This window comes from Misgurnus anguillicaudatus, chromosome 7, assembly GCF_027580225.2.
Source record: "Misgurnus anguillicaudatus chromosome 7, ASM2758022v2, whole genome shotgun sequence".
In the NCBI taxonomy this organism is placed as follows: domain Eukaryota; kingdom Metazoa; phylum Chordata; class Actinopteri; order Cypriniformes; family Cobitidae; genus Misgurnus; species Misgurnus anguillicaudatus.
Window position 1 is genome coordinate 39314902 of NC_073343.2, and position 17829 is coordinate 39332730.

Here is a 17829-nt window from a genome sequence, read left to right on the forward strand (position 1 = left end):
ATGCATTATACGTCTCTACTGATGCGAGCAATCTTTAACAATGACTTATTCTAATGCACAAGTCCTCTCTACCTCATTTGAATGAATATTTCATCACACCGAAGGTATATTCTGCTGTGAGACGGGTCTCCCGCAGCCATTTCTCAAGGTTAGACAGTCATCACAGAGCCAAGCTGAAAACAAGAGGTACAGCTGAAGCAGCAACAGTGAATGATATCATTCAATAACACCATTAAGAAAGAGACGGTGTTGACAGGGAGAAAACTAAACTGCATTATGCATCCTGAATTATAACAATCAGAAATCAAAGTCAACAATTCCCAGATAGAAACAATCTAGGTTAGGGTTAGTATTGCAGATTGAATTAATTTCTGCACTACAAAGAAGCATTTGTTTACACACGTCTGGGGAAAAAATGTTAATTGGTGTTAAGATGAGCTCATTATATAATCACTGAAGACTGACATAGGCTAAATTATTTGCCTTGACCCCTCGTGTAAAACACGCCAGACTGTTTTATTAATTCATTATCTGGCAATATTAATTATAATGAGGCAAGTGAAATGAAGTGATTAGGCTGGAATGCCCTTAAGTTAAGGCTCTAATTCAGAACTGATTTATGCAGATTAATCGGCTCTATTAACTCAATGCATTCTAATGTTCTAATGTACCTTGACACCTGGCGATCCTTTCATTAATCCTTGTCAAAGAGACATTCGTTGCCATAGTAACATGACAGGTTTGTTTTAATAGATTTCTAGCACCTCTATTGACAACTTGTATGATTGCTTTTCTGGGAAAAACCTAATGGAGTAATCTAAAAAGAAACAGGAATGAGACATCTCAAAATACTTGAGGGTCTGAATTGATTTCTGTACGGTGCTACTTATCGTTCAAACGTCAAAAGGAGATTGCTTTGATCTGAAAAGTGTTATTCTGCATTTCATTTGATATATGTTGTGGATCCAATGTTTAAATTGTTAAGTATCTGGATTCTCCAAACAGAGATAAATGTGATAATGTCTGGCTTTTAAATAAATAAGAACATGAAGAAAATACTTGTTGAATCAATGTTTAGCTTAAAAAAAAAAACTAAAAGAGAGACTATTGGTGTCCCTACAAGAAGTCGGACAATAAAGAATAATGTTAAGAGAATTCTTTGTGCCATCACCATGGCAACATGTTTTTCAGTCTTGTATTTCATGAATCGGTTATGAAAGAAATGTTCCATTACCATCAAAGCAATAAATACTTAATTATAAGATGTCATTTTCTTGGCTTGCACTTTGGAATATAAGACATTGGGGACAAAATACAGAGATTCTCTCTTTCTCTCTCTCTGGATCGCTGACATGTTATTTAAGGAGTAGAAGGCACAGATGATCCTCTTTACTGGTCTTTTTCAGGTGCACACACAAACAGCTGTATTTTAAATGCAACACCTGCTCGAATAAAATGACAATCTTAAGAGACTCTTTGAGATAATGCAGCACTGCACTGTTCAATCTAGTGAGTCAAATGTTTCTCTTTTTCCATTTTTAACATTTGTTCCCCTCTTTTAACCATCAGGTCAGTACTCTTGGTTTATGAAATGTCATATGTAAAACCTTCATTTTTAAGAGTGTAAAACACAAATGTAAATGCAAGTAAATTCTTCTGAATGACAATAACGCTATTATAAAATGTATAGTTTTAATACCTGCTGTTTCTAAACAGCAATGAGATAAAATGGAGACCCAATGGACACTTTTGCCTCACTGTCCTGAAGTCTCTTTTTTAGACCCCTGTAATGTTACACGTGTCTCACAAAAGGTCTTAAAGAGCACCTATTGTCAGATTCACGTTTTTAAATTTCCTTTGGTGTGTAAACGTGGGTTCACGCCAGCCGTGTTTGAGGCGTCAAAATCGCCTCTAGTTTGCCGCTTTAACATTTTGAGTTTACTCGTGAAAGCCGTGCGTGAAATTGTAGTCATCGAGACATTCATGCGGAAATTCGCGTCATGGGAGGGGCTTCTGCGACTCCGCTCTCTTTCTGTAATCATGTCACTACTAGAGCAAGCTCCTGCTTGGTCAACGCGGCGCGTTTTTCTGCCAAAGTTAAAATTTTTCAACTCGCGCGTTTGCCGCGGCAATGCTCAATTCGCGCCATTCGCGTGAACTAGACGTGCAAATAAGGCGGAACCGCGTCTACCACGCCGCACTAAACGCCTCATTCGCGACACGAGACCTCCAGACACACCTCAACGTGTTAACATTGAAATCACTCGCGCTTGACGCCTCTACCGCCGCTGGTCTCAACGCAGCATAAGTGTGTATTGGTACATGTTAACGATATGCAAAAGGTACAAACCCCAGTAAACGATAACGCGATACGTCTCCAACATAAATCTCTTTTCTTGGACTACAACAAACACATGGATTGTAGTTTACTTCCTGGGATTCGTGATGTAGACAAGATCGACATTTTCATAATTCCTCCCGCTTCGGACTCACAGTCTGTAAGTTAATTCCTGTTAACAATCGAATATTTCAAACAAGGTAAGGAGCGTCACATTTCCGTCTGACATCGGAGGTATTCAGGCCAATCACAACGTACAGATTAGCTGACCAATCAGGGACAGAGAGCTTTTCAAATCCGTCCATTTCAGGAAGAGAGTGAAATCTGGAGCTATAAAAATGTGCGGTATGTGGAAAATAATGTGTTTTTACCAAAAACCACATGAACACGTTGTTTTATACCAAATACCCAAAATAACATTGTCTTAGCAATGAAATAGGTCCTCTTTAAACCGTGCTAACATTTGCCAGAGGATGCAATCAAAACTCAGAGATTTTAATTGAACATTTCTCATAAATTTCCTTCAAGATGAAATGGTCAATAATGAGATTACTCAGGTCACCATTAAATCCCTTGAGCAATTATAAAATTGCAATTTCTCTAAAATATCTATTTATATATAATTTATTCTCTATATAAAATAAAACAGAAATACATCACTACCTTGATCAGATTTATGTTTTGCCTTGCAAGATCAGTGGTTTAAATAATCAAAATGAAATAAACTGCCACCTGCTGGTCAAAAACATGCCCAAATAGCACCATATTCAGTGTCACAAACATTAACTGCTAAAAACTCTATAGGTTAAAGGTTGCTATTGGCTAGTACACTTAGTGATGTGTGCTGGTAACAGTCATGTTTCCCAAACCACATGAAGCACTCCCCAGTCTGAGCTGAAGCATTCATTTGAGACCGGGCTAAGTGGTTTTTAGGAAAGCGGCGTGCAATTGTGGCTCCTGTGGCCTCTGTTTCCTGTTTGGGCAGGAAGTCGGTCTGATACGTAGAGTGGTACTGCTTTTCTGAGCCAAGCAGAGTGTTGTGTTGTTGGCATAGACGGAAATGAGAATTATGCTGTCGTCTCTCATCAAGACATTTCTTACGCCCCAAGCCCTGTACAAATACATAAACGGGGAAATAACTAAGAAACATTAAAGAGATGTACTATAATAGACATCAATACATATGGTAAATTTACCTGATCATACCCCTCAATAGTGTCCTGCAGAGTTGGAAGATTATCATGCATTGATAATGTATAGTCTCTGCCCACTGTTTTCTGCAATTGAATTTTTTTCTTTTAATGTGATCAGAATTATGCTTTTGTAAGCCAAACATCCTCTTATGCCAATGAAATATACACTATAATTATGCTAAATGACTGATGTCCGTATCTGACCTTTTCGAGATTAATGAATATTTTGGGATATCTCTTTTCTCCTTGTGTCAGGGGTTGAGTGACCCCATTTGCCAGCATTAAACCTGTGCTGGTACACATTTCTCTGGTTTGTTCTGTTTTGGGTGTCTGCATATGCATAACCTGGAAAACAAGAACAGCTAGACTAAATAAAGAGGCTAAATATTGATAGGAATGGGTGGTTAAAGAAGTTTAGCTTACCCAGTTTACACTCTTGTTCTTGTTGAAGTATCTCTTGCCTCCTTTACTCATTGTTACAATGTGAATGTTAATGTTTATGCCTTCAAGACAAGCAAATAACTTAATTTTACATTCCCAAATGTCGCAGTTGACTCGTTGATTGAACTCAGGTGACTAAAAGCAAAGACGCTGGTTTTGTAACCATGACGACGGAACACAGTCGATATTTATGAAATTATATAAATATATATTTTTAAGTTTGTACATTAAAATGCTAAACTACTCACTTATTAGAACAAGAAAACTATGTTTTACACACACTAAAAAATCAAAATGGGATTAAACAAGAATTAATAGTAATGTTTATGTTTATTAACTTTTATTATGTTTATTAACTACATTTTCCGTTAAACCAATTTATATAAAATATTAATTATATATGCTAAAATGCATCATCATTAAAACACGAAAATAATAATTAGCACAAATTTTAACACAAAAAAATTAAAACAAACAATAACATTAATTTTATTTTAAATGTTTTACATTACATCAAATATATATATATAAATCTTTCTTTATATAATATTAAAATGTGATAGAAACTAAAACATAAAAATGTAAATAAAATATAAACATTATCTGAATGTTAATACATTTATTAATTTCATAACATATTATATTAAGTAGTTAGATTAAAACTATCTTTATGATAATAAATTATTTTAATTAAAACTGTGAATAATTTGTCAGCGTTTCTACACTTTTCTCCATCGTTCTAGAAAGCGTTGTCGCGACGTCACGTCCGCTTCCGGTAAGAGGTTCTGTAAGTTTACAGTGATCAGTGTGAGAAGCTGCCAGATGAGATACAGAGCTCAAATCTACAAAACATCAATCATATTTTACTCGTTATTAATCTAATATCTAACTAGGTGCTATCGTTTAAAGTGTCAAGCTTAAATCACACAGACATATCGATATCGAAGCTGAAACAGCGCGCAGGATATTAATAAAAGCACATGATGGTGTTATGTATGCTGGTATGTGTGTAGCTAGGAAAGAAGACTTATGATGAATCACAGGATAAAGTGATAGAATCGGATATTTTATATTCTCAAATTCGTCGTTTTGTGAAGTTTCTGGATGGATAACTGTGGTGAACATAATGAGCTCTCAGGATAACAAGACGGAGTTGGAGCAGAGAGATGAGGACGAACAGACCAGTGCTCCCAGTGAAGACAACAAACAGGTTTGAGTCTTTGTAACTGGAGTTACAGTAATAATGTTTCTATCACATGGCCTAGAATATATTTGAACCGAATCAGTAGAAAGCAGCATCATAGAAATCTTTCAGGATTTATAAAGTAATCATGAAAATAGTATTGGTTTTAAAGGAAACTATAATGGTTTCTACTGGTAATATGTTGAGTTCTGTTGGACTGTTATATGGCAGGTGGGAACCAACAGAGCATCCTGATAGCATAAGAATAAAAAATGTTATTATGGGTATACATGTGCTGCATCGATTGTGCCAACATTGTTTATCATTTATTTTGTAGGGGGCGGATCTGGGCAACAATGAAGTGAAGAGTCGTGCAGTAGTGAAATATTCAGCGGCTCCGCCCCCCAGCACCTATGCATTATTGCAGGAGAAGACCGACCTCAAACTGCCTCCCGCTAACTGGCTGAGAGAAAATGCCCAGCTGGGACCTGCAGGGACCACGGTGCTCGGGTCTAGCCGGAAAAGCAAACCTTTCTCTAGGTATGACTGAATTTACTTTTATTTGAGCTGTAATTAACATGCACCTCTGTATTAGGTGTGAGCTTTAAAGCTGATATTTCCATGTTTTCTATTTGATTTCAGTTTTGGGATGGCGTATGACTTCATTGACTGTATTGGTGATGATGTTGATGTTGTGTCTGATTCAGAGGTGAGTTCTGTCTTCTGTTGTTGTTAGCGGGGCTGTGAATCTGTTTTGTTTGTTTGTTTGTTTATATAAATGAACAGATTAATAAGTTAAATGTTTATTGGTTCTTTAAATAGAACATTAAGAAGTTGCTGAAGATCCCGTACAGTAAGTCTCACGTCAGCATGGCTGTTCATCGAGTTGGCGGCACTCTGCTGTTGGATGATCTTGACATTCAGGAACTCTTCATGAGATCATCACAGGTAACAGATAAAGTTTACTGAATCATTCTGGTTACCACTACATCACAGAACCTCAGTGTTTGGATGTACAGTACTGTGCAAGTCTTACGCCACCATGCTACCTTTAAATTTGTTGTTTTTTTTGCAATAATGACCTTTATTTAATTTTAACTGATCAGAAGCCCCATTGACTTCCTTAGTATTTTTTCCTACCATTGATTTGTGTTAAAGGGGACATATCATGAAAATCTGATTTTTTTCCATGTTTAAGTGGTATAATTGGGTCCGCAGTGCTTGTGTTAACCTAGTAAATGTGAAAAAGAACAACCCAGTAACTTAGCTTTGGTAAACCATTCTCTGCAAGCATGTGAAAAAATAGGTCATTGAAATTTGTCTCCCCTCGTGATGTCAGAAGGGGATAATACTGCACCATCTAAACACAGCACTGCCATTTAGTGCTGAGATCAGCTCATTTGCATTTTTGCTTACACCTTTAAAGTGGCCATTTTAACATGTTCTGTGGGGTATTTTGAGCTAAAACTTCACATACGTACTCTGGGGACACCAATGATTTATTTTACACCTTAAAAATGGCTTGTAAAATGTCCCCTTTAAGCAGAAGAAAGAAATTTATACAGGTTTGTAACAACATGAGGGAAAGTAAATTAATTATCCCTTTAAGTGTGAGCTTATCTTAAACTTGAGCAATAGCAGGAACCTGCACGCTCTCTTAAACCTAAATTATGAAATCTTAATGTGTGTATCTTAATAAAGAGAATGAAAAATAAATATGGATGGTCATTCAAACTTTGCTAAAACAAGAAGGCTGATGGTGGCACAATGCTGATCGTGACTATCTAATACCTTTGAGATCATCTTTATTAAACGTTACACTGTTCTCGCTGTAGACCGGAGACTGGACATGGCTGAAGGAGTTTTATCAGCGTCTCATTGACCAGAAGTGGCAGAGAAAGAAGAAAAGTAAAGAACATTGGAATGAGAAAGCCATTCTCTCAAAATTTCTCTATTACAGGTGAGAACTAACATGGTTACCATTCCATTAAAACATAAGCTACCATGACCTAACTGTATTATTTCTACAATTCTCTCAGTATTAACAGTAACGGGGTGCCCGTGCCATCAGATACAGACCAGACAGCAGGCGAGGGTTGTGGGACGGGGAGTGATGGGTCGTCTTGGCCTGCGACCTTCACCAATTCCTCTTCTGCTTCAGAGGAGCCTGCAATACCCAAAGAGGAGCAGTTTTTCTAATCTAGCTCATTTCCTAAAGTGGACATATCATTAAAATCAGATTTTCCATGTTTAAGTGCTATAATTGGGTCCCCAGTGCTTCTATCAACCTAGAAAATGTGAAAAGATCAACCCAGTAACTTAGTTTTGGTAAACCATACTCTGCAAGCATGTGGAAAATAAGTAATTGAAATTTGGCTCCCCTTGTGATGTCAAAAGGGATTCTTATTATGATAATACCGCCCATTAATCTGCACTATCCAATCGCGGCACTGCCATTCAGTGCAGAGAGAGAGAGATGGAGAGAGAAATAATTGACAGCACAATTGAGTTTTAATTTAACAAACCACCATCATGGTGATCAGTGTTTTCATTTCATAATTTTTGCTGACACCTACAAAGTTGCAATTTTAACATGTTATAATAAGTTGAAACTATAATGAGCTGAAACTTCACAAACGTACTCTGGGATACACCAAGATTTATATTACATCTTAAAAAAGTCTTGTGAAATGTCCCCTTTAAGACACATGTTTTGAGTCCAGGACTGAGTCCTCCACTTCGCTTATGTTTTCCAGGAGCAGGTGGACACTTATGATTTTGGTCATGTGTCTTCAATTCCTAAAGAGCAAAACCTGCCTACATTATTCAATGAAGGGGAAAACAGCCAGGTAATAATTATAAATGTTGTTTACATTTCACATTTTCATGATTTCAGAGCTATTTAGCACGAAGGTGATGTCTGTCCTTTTTATCATATCAATATATTATCTCCTGTACCAGCTTAATATCCAGGGACAAGTAAAAGTAAGTCATTTGCGGGTTAAATTCCCCTGAAAGTATTAAAACATAGCTCTGCTTGTTCGTGCCAGACACCACCAGTCCAACATAGCACCATTTGCTAATCTATTGATGTGAGCTTTGTGCAGATATCTATTTGTTTGACCAATGTCAGACAAAGTTTGCAATTTCATAAAGTGATGCATATTAATTTCAAAACTTATCATTAATGCTGGTTAACTTACCGTGTTACTCTGTGTCCCAGGGTTTAAAGAACGACTTTGTCCGAAACATTTTATGGACTTTTGAGGACATCCACATGCTTGTGGGATCAAATATGCCAATATTTGGAGGTGGTCGATACCCTGCAGTCAGTCTCCGACTCCGGTCAGAGTTTAACCTTTTCACACAATTTAAGCACATTTAATTTGTTTTAGAATGTATACATTTTATAGCTACTCTGAATGGCATGAATAAAGTGATTTTTTTCTCTCCAACCAGGGACAACAATAAACCAATCAACGTCCTGACAGGAATTGACTACTGGCTGGATAATTTAATGTGTAATGTACCAGAGTTGGTCATGTGTTTTCATGTTAATGGCATCGTACAGAAATACGAGAATATAGAAATATATGTTAGTAAAGTATATCTATAAGTACAGGCATTGAACATCCTCTTGTTTATAGAAATACGAGATGATAAAAACAGAGGACATCCCAGATTTGGAGAATTCCAGATTTTCGACGCGAGTTGTGAAGGACATTGCACAGAATATCCTATCGTTCCTAAAATCCAACTGTACCAAAGAAGGCCACACCTACTGGCTTTTCAAAGGTTTGTCACTCTTTATTTCATTGTGATTTTAGGTCATTGTTACAAACAACTATTACAAAACATTTTATCCTCTATCCAGCCAGTGGAAGTGACATCGTGAAGTTGTACGATCTCACAACCCTTTGCGAAGAGGCAGCCGAGGAGAAATGCCAAAACCCTTTCACGTTACCTGTAGCTGTGCTGCTCTACAAGTACGATTTACCTTTATAACACCATCTCTCATGTTCCCCTGCCGTTGTCTGCATGAGTATCCCAAACAAAATGTTGTTTTGTATCACAGAGTTGCCAGTAACATGATCCTAAAGAAAAGCCAAAACGGGAAGAACTACGGCACAATCCGAACTCTGTTACTCAACTGTATTAAACTACTGGATGAGGAGAGACATCCACAGGTATAAAACTACAGAAGTCTCTCTACACTATTCTTGCCTCATGTGATTTCTCATCATGTTCTCCGTGTGCCGGTGTAGATCATCGCCTCTGCCCACTACATGCTAGCAGAACTCTTCCAGTTAGACGATGTGAATGAAGAGGCGAGCGACGGGGAATCTCTGAAGGGCGGAGGGTCTGAAGACAGCTACAGTGATGAAGAGGAGGAGGAGGAGACAGATGAAGATGACGGATGCTCCTACAGAACCTCCTCTAAGCCACAGGATGACTCCAAAGCCGTGGCTATCATAAAGTCTGTCGGGGAGCTGTCTGTTCCTGAGAAATACAAGAGCACTCACCAGATCAGAGTATGACTTGAATGTTTATGTTGGAGAACTGTTTCTTTTGTGCAGTCAAGTTAAAATGTTGAGATGTATTTACTGGAAATTGCTTGAGGGACTTAATGGATTTCTTTCTTTTTAAAGGTGCATTGTGTAACTTTTAGTAGGATCTTTTGACAGAAATGCATTATAATACATAACTATATTATCAGTGGTGACCTTAAATAATGAACTGTGTTGTTTTTATTACCTTAGAATGAGACTTTTTTATCCACATAGAGTAGCCCTAAACGTACAAACTGTTCTATTGAGTGCGTTTCATCCCTACGTTGTCTCAGACGACGACATGGTTGTCCTATGGCGGCTACCATATGCGTTTTGAAATTGAGGGGTGAGCTGTTGGTTGCAATTCGCAATCTCACCACTAGATGCTGCAAAATTTTACAATCACTACCTTTGTTAAAGATGCAGTGTGTAAATTTTAGCGGCATCTAGTGGTGAGGTTGCGAATTGCAACCAACAGCTTAATCCACTGCTCGCCCCTTGCTTTTGAAACACATAGAAAAGCTACGGTAGCCGCCACAGTACAAACATGTCATCGTCGGGGACAACTTAGTAAAAAAAAATGTCTGTTAAGGGCTTCTGTAGAAAATGGCGGCACAAAATGGTGACTTCCATGTAAGGGGACCTATGTAGATAAAAAGGTCTCGTTCTAAGTTAATAAACACATAACGGTTCATTATGATAGGTCTTTATACACCCCTCATAATATAGTTTTGTATATTATTTTGCATTTCTGTCAAGAGATCCTTCTAAAAATTACACACTGCACCTTTAAAGGCTCTCTAAGCGAATAATGTGCGACGTCACTTCCTGTTGATGTTTGAACTGTTTTCAAACAAACGGAGCGTAGCTAACGCCTCCCCCTCCCGCTCCCGTGCGTGCTTTCATGAACGCGCCCAAACCCCCCCCCCAAAAACTTCTTGTCGTTTATTGGCTGGAACACTTTGTTATGTTTTGTTGTGCTAGGTTTGGCCACTATGTTGATATTGCCGTTTGTCGAGCCTGAGCTGTCTACAGAGATCGCGTTTTTTTACAGTTTGATCAGCGGACAGGCAGCAAGCAGATAGTGAGGAGATGTTTGCTGTATGTAACAAAAAATGTTTTATGGTCTAAAACGCGTCAATTCGCTTAGAGCGATTATAACAAATTTCTTGCTCTCTTTCAGCCTAACTATTCGTTTCCTGTGTCACAAGACAAAGAAGAGAAGTGTCGACTGGTTCTCAGCTATGTTCTTAAAGTAAGTGCAGTGGATTGTGTTAATGTGCATTTTCTTTATATTCAGTACTGTGCAAAAGTCTAATGCTGCGTTTACACCAACCGCGGTAGAGGCGTGTAGCGCAAGTGATTTCAATGTTAAATCAATGTGAAGACGCGTTGATGCACGTCTGGAGGTCTCGCGGCGCGAATGAGGCGTTTGGCGCGGAAGACGCGATTCCGCTTCATTCGCGCGTGAATGGCCCGAATTAGGGCTGCACGATTTGGGTAATTTTTCCCATTGCGGTTATTGATGCTAATATTGCAATGTGCGATTGCGATTATACTAAATGGTATCATGAGTCAACTTGATGGGTTTTAAGGAAAATCCACACACAGTTTAGTGATAATGCTAAAATGTGTATTTGTAAAACTAGAAATGTTTTCGTATTGCCACATGATGTAGCAACTGCTTAGTGTCAGTAATCCTAAATCTAAAATTCCGGCATAAAACAGACGTAGAGTTTTTTTTTAGCTACCAGATCATTGTCAACCTCCTCTGCATCCATCTTCGCTCTGGTATAAGTCACGACGCACACCACACACGTGCATGCCACACGTGCACTGCCTTTTTTGTTCGTTTTTCTTTCTTTTTTTAAACAGCAAGAAAAATCATCAAACTGTTATCAGAAAGTTTGTGTTAACAAGTCCACACATTTATTTATTTATAATTGCAACATTTTGCTGTCATATAATCGAACAGGCTGACATTGCGATTGCGATTGTGATGCGATTAATTGTGCAGCACTAGCCCGAATTGAGCGCAGGCCGCGGTACGCGCGAATGGTGCTTTTTACATTTTGCGTTTGACGCGAAAATTTGCATCTGACGCCAGAGTTAAAAAATTTTAACTTTGGCGGAATTCCGCGCCGCGTTAACCAATCAGGAGCCTGCTTGATGCTGTGGCGGCAGCACCACCCGGAGTCACTCATTCGACCTGAAGGAACGCTTGATATTGTCCGAAGCAGTCACCCGGAGCTATACGATAAGTTCTTATGTCTATAGATACAGGAATAAAAAGGACCTTACTTACAAACCGGTAACTCTCTTGATAAATACACAATCAACATCAGTCATCTTGGAAACAGGCAACCGCATAGCACTTGCCCCTCCCACAAGAAGCGGATTTTGCCTCTGATGCGCGTCAAATGTTTACTTTTTCCGCGCGTCTAGAGGGAAGTGCATTCAAACTGTTCAAGCGGCAAACTAGGCGCGGTTTTGACGCCTGAAACGTGGTTTGTGTAAACGCAGCATTATGCCACCACCACCAGACTTGTTGTATTAGACGTTTTAAAGGCAGGATAGGCAGGAATTGTCTAAACAATTTTTTCCAAATTTGTTTAAACTGTCTTATATAAAATGTAAGTACTCTAAAAAAAAAAGAGTATAAAACTCGAGTGTCTGTAGACCTAGCTGAAATATGGATTGCCGTAAAAACTCATCTTTTTCTCTTAATTGAGGAGATATCTAACATGTACGTTTTTTTGTGTAGGGTCTAAAAGCAGTAGACAGCAGTATAAAGAAAGAGAGTGACCTACCTGCAGCCGACCCCACCACCCCGATTCCTCTGAAGTATGAGGAAAGATCTCAAACAGGAGATGTGGAGAAGGAGATCGCTCTCCTCCTGGACAGAGGTGAGTAATCCTCCGATACTCAACCAGAGACTGATGTTGTCCTTTTCGGTGATGCCTTGTCTTTAACCGTGTCTCCTTCACTGTCCTTCATGGTTCAGTTGGTCCGTGTAACGAGGAACTAACGGTGCCGACGCGCTCCGGTATGATCCCGGGCACCTGGCAGCACCGTGTGAAACAGCAGCTTTTCCTGAAAGCGTCGAAAGCTTACTACGTCCTGTCAGATGCTGCGTCCAACCTGCTGAAGTACGGCCGTGCACTGCGCTACATCAAACTGGCTTTGCAGTGTCATGGTAAGAAAGTCCGGCATTTGACAACGTACAAAAATGTGCAGTGGTGTGGTTTAGTAGTTAAAAGATTTTAACTGCAGGTTATAGATTCATGTCCTGGGAATCAATTCCATGATCTTGGTGTTGCTAGCACCGTGCTTTACTAGTTGTGCCACAGTAAACCGCAGGTATTTGAGAGCTAAATATGTATATTCTCTCTGTCTGTAGATGCGTATTGCTCCATCAGTGGTGGTCTCCACCCACAGGTGCTTTTGTTTCACTGTCAGTGTCTGTCTCTGTGTGGAGATGTTCAGCTGATGTTGGCCCAGAACGCCTCCAACAGAGCAGCATACCTCGAGGAGTACAACTATCAGACCAAAGATGACCAGGAGATCTTACACTGCCTGCATCGTGAGAGCTCCTGCCAGGGTATGAAAACCAGATGACAAACCTCTTCGACCGCAATATTGGTTTTTACAAATTAGCATACTGACCAATGATTTGTTTTTCCCTTCTTAGCCTTCAGCATGGCCACCGATCTGGCCACAGACCTGGAGTACCAGCTGATCATCAGCAGAAAGTGTTATGAAGCTGCCCATGATCTTTTGACCTCAGGAGTGCTGAAAGATTTGGGACAGGAGCAGTTGGGTCAGGTTCTGAAACGGCTCGGCAACATCCGCAACGAGATGGGCGTCTTCTACATGAACCAAGCGGCGGCCATGCAGACCGAGAAAGAAGGAGGTGAGAAGTTTATTTTTTTTAAGGTTGGTGAAGTTATTGATACAGTCCCTAGAAGAGCACGATGATGATGATAGCTACTTGGCAGGGGTCGAACCTATTTGATAGGCCCCTTTAAAGATGTTTGTGAAGAACTGATTAGTAATCCTTGTCTCTTACTTCCTCCAGAGCGCAGGAGTGTGTGCGTGGCCGAGCAGGAGTTGTGGAAGAAGAGTTTCTCGTGTTTCGAGAAGGGCATGCAGAATTTCCAAGCGATTTCAGACCCTGTGAACACGGCCCTGCTGCTGTGTAACATCGGACGTCTCATGCGCATCTGCGCACAGGCTCACTGTGTCGTGACATCGGAGCGAAGCCGCGGGGAGTTCTCACCCGAAGAAGCTTTATACTACAATAAGGTAAAAATTTACACACATCTAAAGCGGGCTTTATACTTCTGTGTCGATTGTACGACGTAGCCTACGCAGAGACACGCGAACTCTACGCATTAGCATACAGGGTATCCTGACTAGCACGCCTCCCATAATGTAACAGTACATCAATGCTACGTGCACCGCAAGCGCTGTGATTGGTCTGCCACAGAAAAAACACGTCATCGTCTGAGACAACGTAGTAACAAAAACGCAATCTATCAAACAGTTTGTCCGTTTAAGGCTACTGTAGAAACATGATGGTGCGAATTGGCGACTTCAAAAACAAAACATTTCATTTTGTACGGTCCTTTATACACCACTGATAATATAGTTATGCATATTATATTGTGTTTTTGTCAAGAGATCCTTCTAAAAGTCGCACATTGCACCTTTGACTTCTGTAATATTGCATAATGCATTTCATGTTGTTTTTGTAGCTTAGCTTGTAATCTAACTGGCATTCAGTCTGATGTTAATATTGGCAGACATGGCAGTAAAAATGGGATTGTCCTCCACTGATAAACTAATATCTGTCTGTCACATTTAGGCGATTGAATACTATCAGAAAGCCCTAAAGTCCCTGGGTTGCAGAGACAGTCATTCAGCAGTCTGGGATTCTGTAAACTGGGAACTTTCGACAACATATTTCACTTTGGCCACACTTCTTCAGGATTATGCCCCACTGTCCCGCAAAGCACAAGAGCAGGTACCACACACTTCATTCTCACAAGACACACTGCCGTCAGCCTGAGATGATGAGATTTGATCGTGATGTGTTTCAGATCGAGAGGGAGGTCACGGAGACGATGATGAAGTCCCTGCGGTACTGCGACCTCCAGACAGAATCCGCCCGCCAGCCGCTATACCAGTACAGAGCGGCGACTATCCATCACAGACTGGCTTCAATGTACCACAGCTGTTACCGTAACCAGGTACATGATCAAATGCAGATGTTAACTTACAACGCTGTGCTTTGTAGCACACTCAAACTGTTTTTCCTCTCAGGTTGGAGACGAAAGCATCCGGAAGCAACACAAGGCTCAGGCGGAGCAGCATTACAGTAAGGCCGTGCGTCTCTTTGTGAATCTGAGCGACGCCCCGTGCGAGCTGCTCCGCACGCTTTTGGAGAGAGTGGCGTTTGCTGAGTTCACCATGGCAGGTAAGAAACGTGTGCCACAGGAGACAATGACAAGATGATACAGAAACTAAGATGTTTTGTTTTCAGGTCAGAACAGCAATGCAGTCAAACTGAAGACTCTGACGGGAGCGCTGGAGACGATGCGCGAAACTCGACACGCTTTCAAACTCATCCATAAAGAACTAATGGAGCAAGAGGAGAAAGTGGTAAATATACGCACACAAAGTTTAAAGGATTAGTCAATTTTCTTAAAAAAAGGACCAGACAATTTATTCGCCACCATGTCATCAGAAATGTTGATGTCTTTCTTTGTTCAGTCGAGAAAAAAATTGTTTTTTTTGAGGTAAACATTCCAGGGTTTTTCTCATTTTGATGGACTTTGATGGACCCCAGCACTTGGCAGTTTTAATGCAGTTTAAAATTGCAGTTTCAAAGGACTCTGGATGATCTCAGGCGAGGCATGGGTGTCTTATCTCGCGAAACAATTGACATTTTTGACAAGAAAAATAAAAAATATGCACTTTTAAACCACAACTTCTCCTCTGTCGCCGGTCCTGTGGCGCGCCAGCGCGATCTCACGTGATACGTCTTCACATCAAGAGGTCACGGATGATGTATCGAAACTTCGCCCAGTGTTTACAAGTGTGGAGAAAGAGGACCGTTCTGACATTGTTGTATGTGGAATGATACTAATTAATGTCAGTTTATTGTTTAAAATGGTCCGCAAATGTGCGTTTCATATACAGTATGTAACACGTGACCCTTCGACGCCACTACGCAATTACGTAAGGTCACGCTGGCACGTCACAGGACCAGAGATAGACGAGAAGATGTGGTTTAAAAGTGCATATTTTTTATTTTTTTGGCCAAAAATGACAATCGTTTTGCTAGATAAGACTCTTATGCCTCGTTGAAATGTTTAAAGTCCTTTAATACTGCAATTTTAAACTGCATTCAAACTGTTAAGTGTTGGGGTCCATTGGAGTCCATTAGAATGGGAGGAATCCTGGAATGTTTTCTTCAAAAAACAAAATTTCTTCTCAACTGAACAAAGAAAGACATTAACATTTTGGATGACATGGTGGTGAGTAAATTATCTGGATTTTTTTTAAGAAAATGGACTAATCCTTTAAGTTTATTTCAAATGTGCAAATAATACACAAATGTATTAAAATGTCACATGCTTAGAAACAAAATTAAACCACCTGCCATTGATTGGTAAGGCAGAAAGTTCAATGCACCCAATGTTTTTCTTGATTTATTGTATTCTGTGGACAGATACTCACTCTTGAAGACTCTGATAAGCCTGCAGAAGTCCAGGGTTCAGATGGTTCCTCATCTGAACTAAACACAGAAGAAGTTGTGAAGTTAATGGGCGTGTTTGAACCCAGTTTCTCCTTCCTGCTGCTTCAGATGATGAAACTCAGTACTGCAAGTAAACGTAAACTCAGGTGAGGGATATGACATCTATACACACAACCTTTATATTTTCACATTATGTTACTGAAACACTTTTATTTTTTATGAATTTAACATGTGTAGTGTTAAAGAAGAGGAGCAGGTGAAGGCCTACAAGAACGTATATTCTCGACTGTTACGGGCCGAGAAGTCCGTCCCGCTCATCCAGCGGGTTTCCCTCTATCTGGAGCTGCTGGATCAGCTGAACCCACCCACAGGAAGTGAAGAAACCAGATCAACATCTTGAGATTTACTTATAAACCAGCTGGTTTGAACAGTCTAAAGCACGCTCCTGTCTTTGGCTTCCTAATCGTGTTTGTATTGGGAATGTTTGGATAAGGTTAAAACAATCCTGCTCTTGGATGATAAAAGCTGATGAAATAAGGCATTATAAAAGATGGCGTGATATCAACTTTGAGAAGAACCTTAGAAATGTGAACACCGCTTTCACCAGCAGTGCCTTTCCTTATGCTCATAGTCATACAGTATATGTTACAAGACGTCCTATGTGAGCAGACATACACTCATTATACACTCATCAATGATTTTGTGACATTTGTTTGAAATGAAAACAAATGATGATGAGAAATCCAAACTGTACAGTTGTTTGTAGAGCAGATATTTATTTCTAATTAGACAATATGTACAAAATGTGAACCTGTGAGGCTGTTTCACACACTTGGGGCTGGAACATATTCATGGACCTTTTCATTTTTTAGTGTATGAATAAGCTGATATTCATTGAATTGAAATACAAAAATGTGCAATAATTTAGCAAGCCTCAATGCAACCGATGTATTGTTTAAGGTCATTTGTGTTGGCTTGGCTTTTACAAGTCTGCAATAAAGATTTTAAAAACGCTATGGTTTGGTCTGTCGTTAATCTAAACATGAAACTCAAAACATTTCTATTTAAAAAAAATCTAATTTCTTATAGCTGGCTAAACAATGATAGCTTTTGAGGAAACTGAACTAAACTCTTGTCAATAAGCAAAAGTAAAAAGAATCAAAAATCTCAAGTTGCTAATCAAAATACAACAAGTAAACATCTATCCAAATATCTATCTTATTTTAGTTATCAATTGGCATATGTTAGTTTATATCAGTTAATTTAAACTTTATGTTAGGATTAATTTAAAGGTGCTGTACTCTCAAAACTGTATTTACCTAGGCATAGATGAATAATAAGAGTTCTGTACATGATAATGT

General features: G+C 39.4%; 2 protein-coding genes across 2 annotated transcripts; one reads left to right on the forward strand and one right to left on the reverse strand.

The window, feature by feature from the left end:
• Window positions 1-2893: 2893 nt before the first annotated feature.
• tex36 (testis expressed 36) lies at window positions 2894-4155 on the reverse strand. The gene is made up of 4 exons (XM_055172125.2): window positions 3955-4155; window positions 3736-3876; window positions 3535-3615; window positions 2894-3449 (listed from the first exon to the last, which is right to left on the reverse strand). Exons 1-4 carry the CDS (start codon window positions 4003-4005, stop codon window positions 3144-3146), a joined length of 579 nt encoding a protein of 192 aa, XP_055028100.2. The 5' UTR covers window positions 4006-4155; the 3' UTR covers window positions 2894-3143.
• Window positions 4156-4729: 574 nt separating this feature from the next.
• edrf1 (erythroid differentiation regulatory factor 1) lies at window positions 4730-17484 on the forward strand. The gene is made up of 25 exons (XM_073869954.1): window positions 4730-5182; window positions 5493-5695; window positions 5798-5864; window positions 5978-6103; window positions 6991-7115; window positions 7195-7337; window positions 7910-8004; window positions 8379-8500; window positions 8615-8724; window positions 8801-8950; window positions 9030-9141; window positions 9231-9342; window positions 9421-9687; window positions 10889-10960; window positions 12470-12611; window positions 12710-12901; window positions 13106-13306; window positions 13397-13618; window positions 13784-14010; window positions 14573-14731; window positions 14808-14957; window positions 15031-15184; window positions 15251-15369; window positions 16442-16614; window positions 16706-17484. Exons 1-25 carry the CDS (start codon window positions 5099-5101, stop codon window positions 16866-16868), a joined length of 3690 nt encoding a protein of 1229 aa, XP_073726055.1. The 5' UTR covers window positions 4730-5098; the 3' UTR covers window positions 16869-17484.
• Window positions 17485-17829: the final 345 nt, after the last annotated feature.

Excerpts from the sequence above, each read along its gene's own strand:
- tex36 (XM_055172125.2), bottom strand. The coding sequence starts at position 4,005 with ATGAGTAAAGGAGGCAAGAGATACTTCAACAAGAACAAGAGTGTAAAC. Across the intron at positions 3,877-3,954 it reads AGAACAAGAGTGTAAACTGG|GTTATGCATATGCAGACACC; the intron begins GTAAGCTAAACT and ends CTTGTTTTCCAG. Across the intron at positions 3,616-3,735 it reads TATTCATTAATCTCGAAAAG|AAAACAGTGGGCAGAGACTA; the intron begins GTCAGATACGGA and ends ATTCAATTGCAG.
- edrf1 (XM_073869954.1), top strand. The coding sequence starts at position 5,099 with ATGAGCTCTCAGGATAACAAGACGGAGTTGGAGCAGAGAGATGAGGAC. Across the intron at positions 5,865-5,977 it reads ATGTTGTGTCTGATTCAGAG|AACATTAAGAAGTTGCTGAA; the intron begins GTGAGTTCTGTC and ends TTCTTTAAATAG. Across the intron at positions 13,307-13,396 it reads TCGTGAGAGCTCCTGCCAGG|CCTTCAGCATGGCCACCGAT; the intron begins GTATGAAAACCA and ends TTCCCTTCTTAG.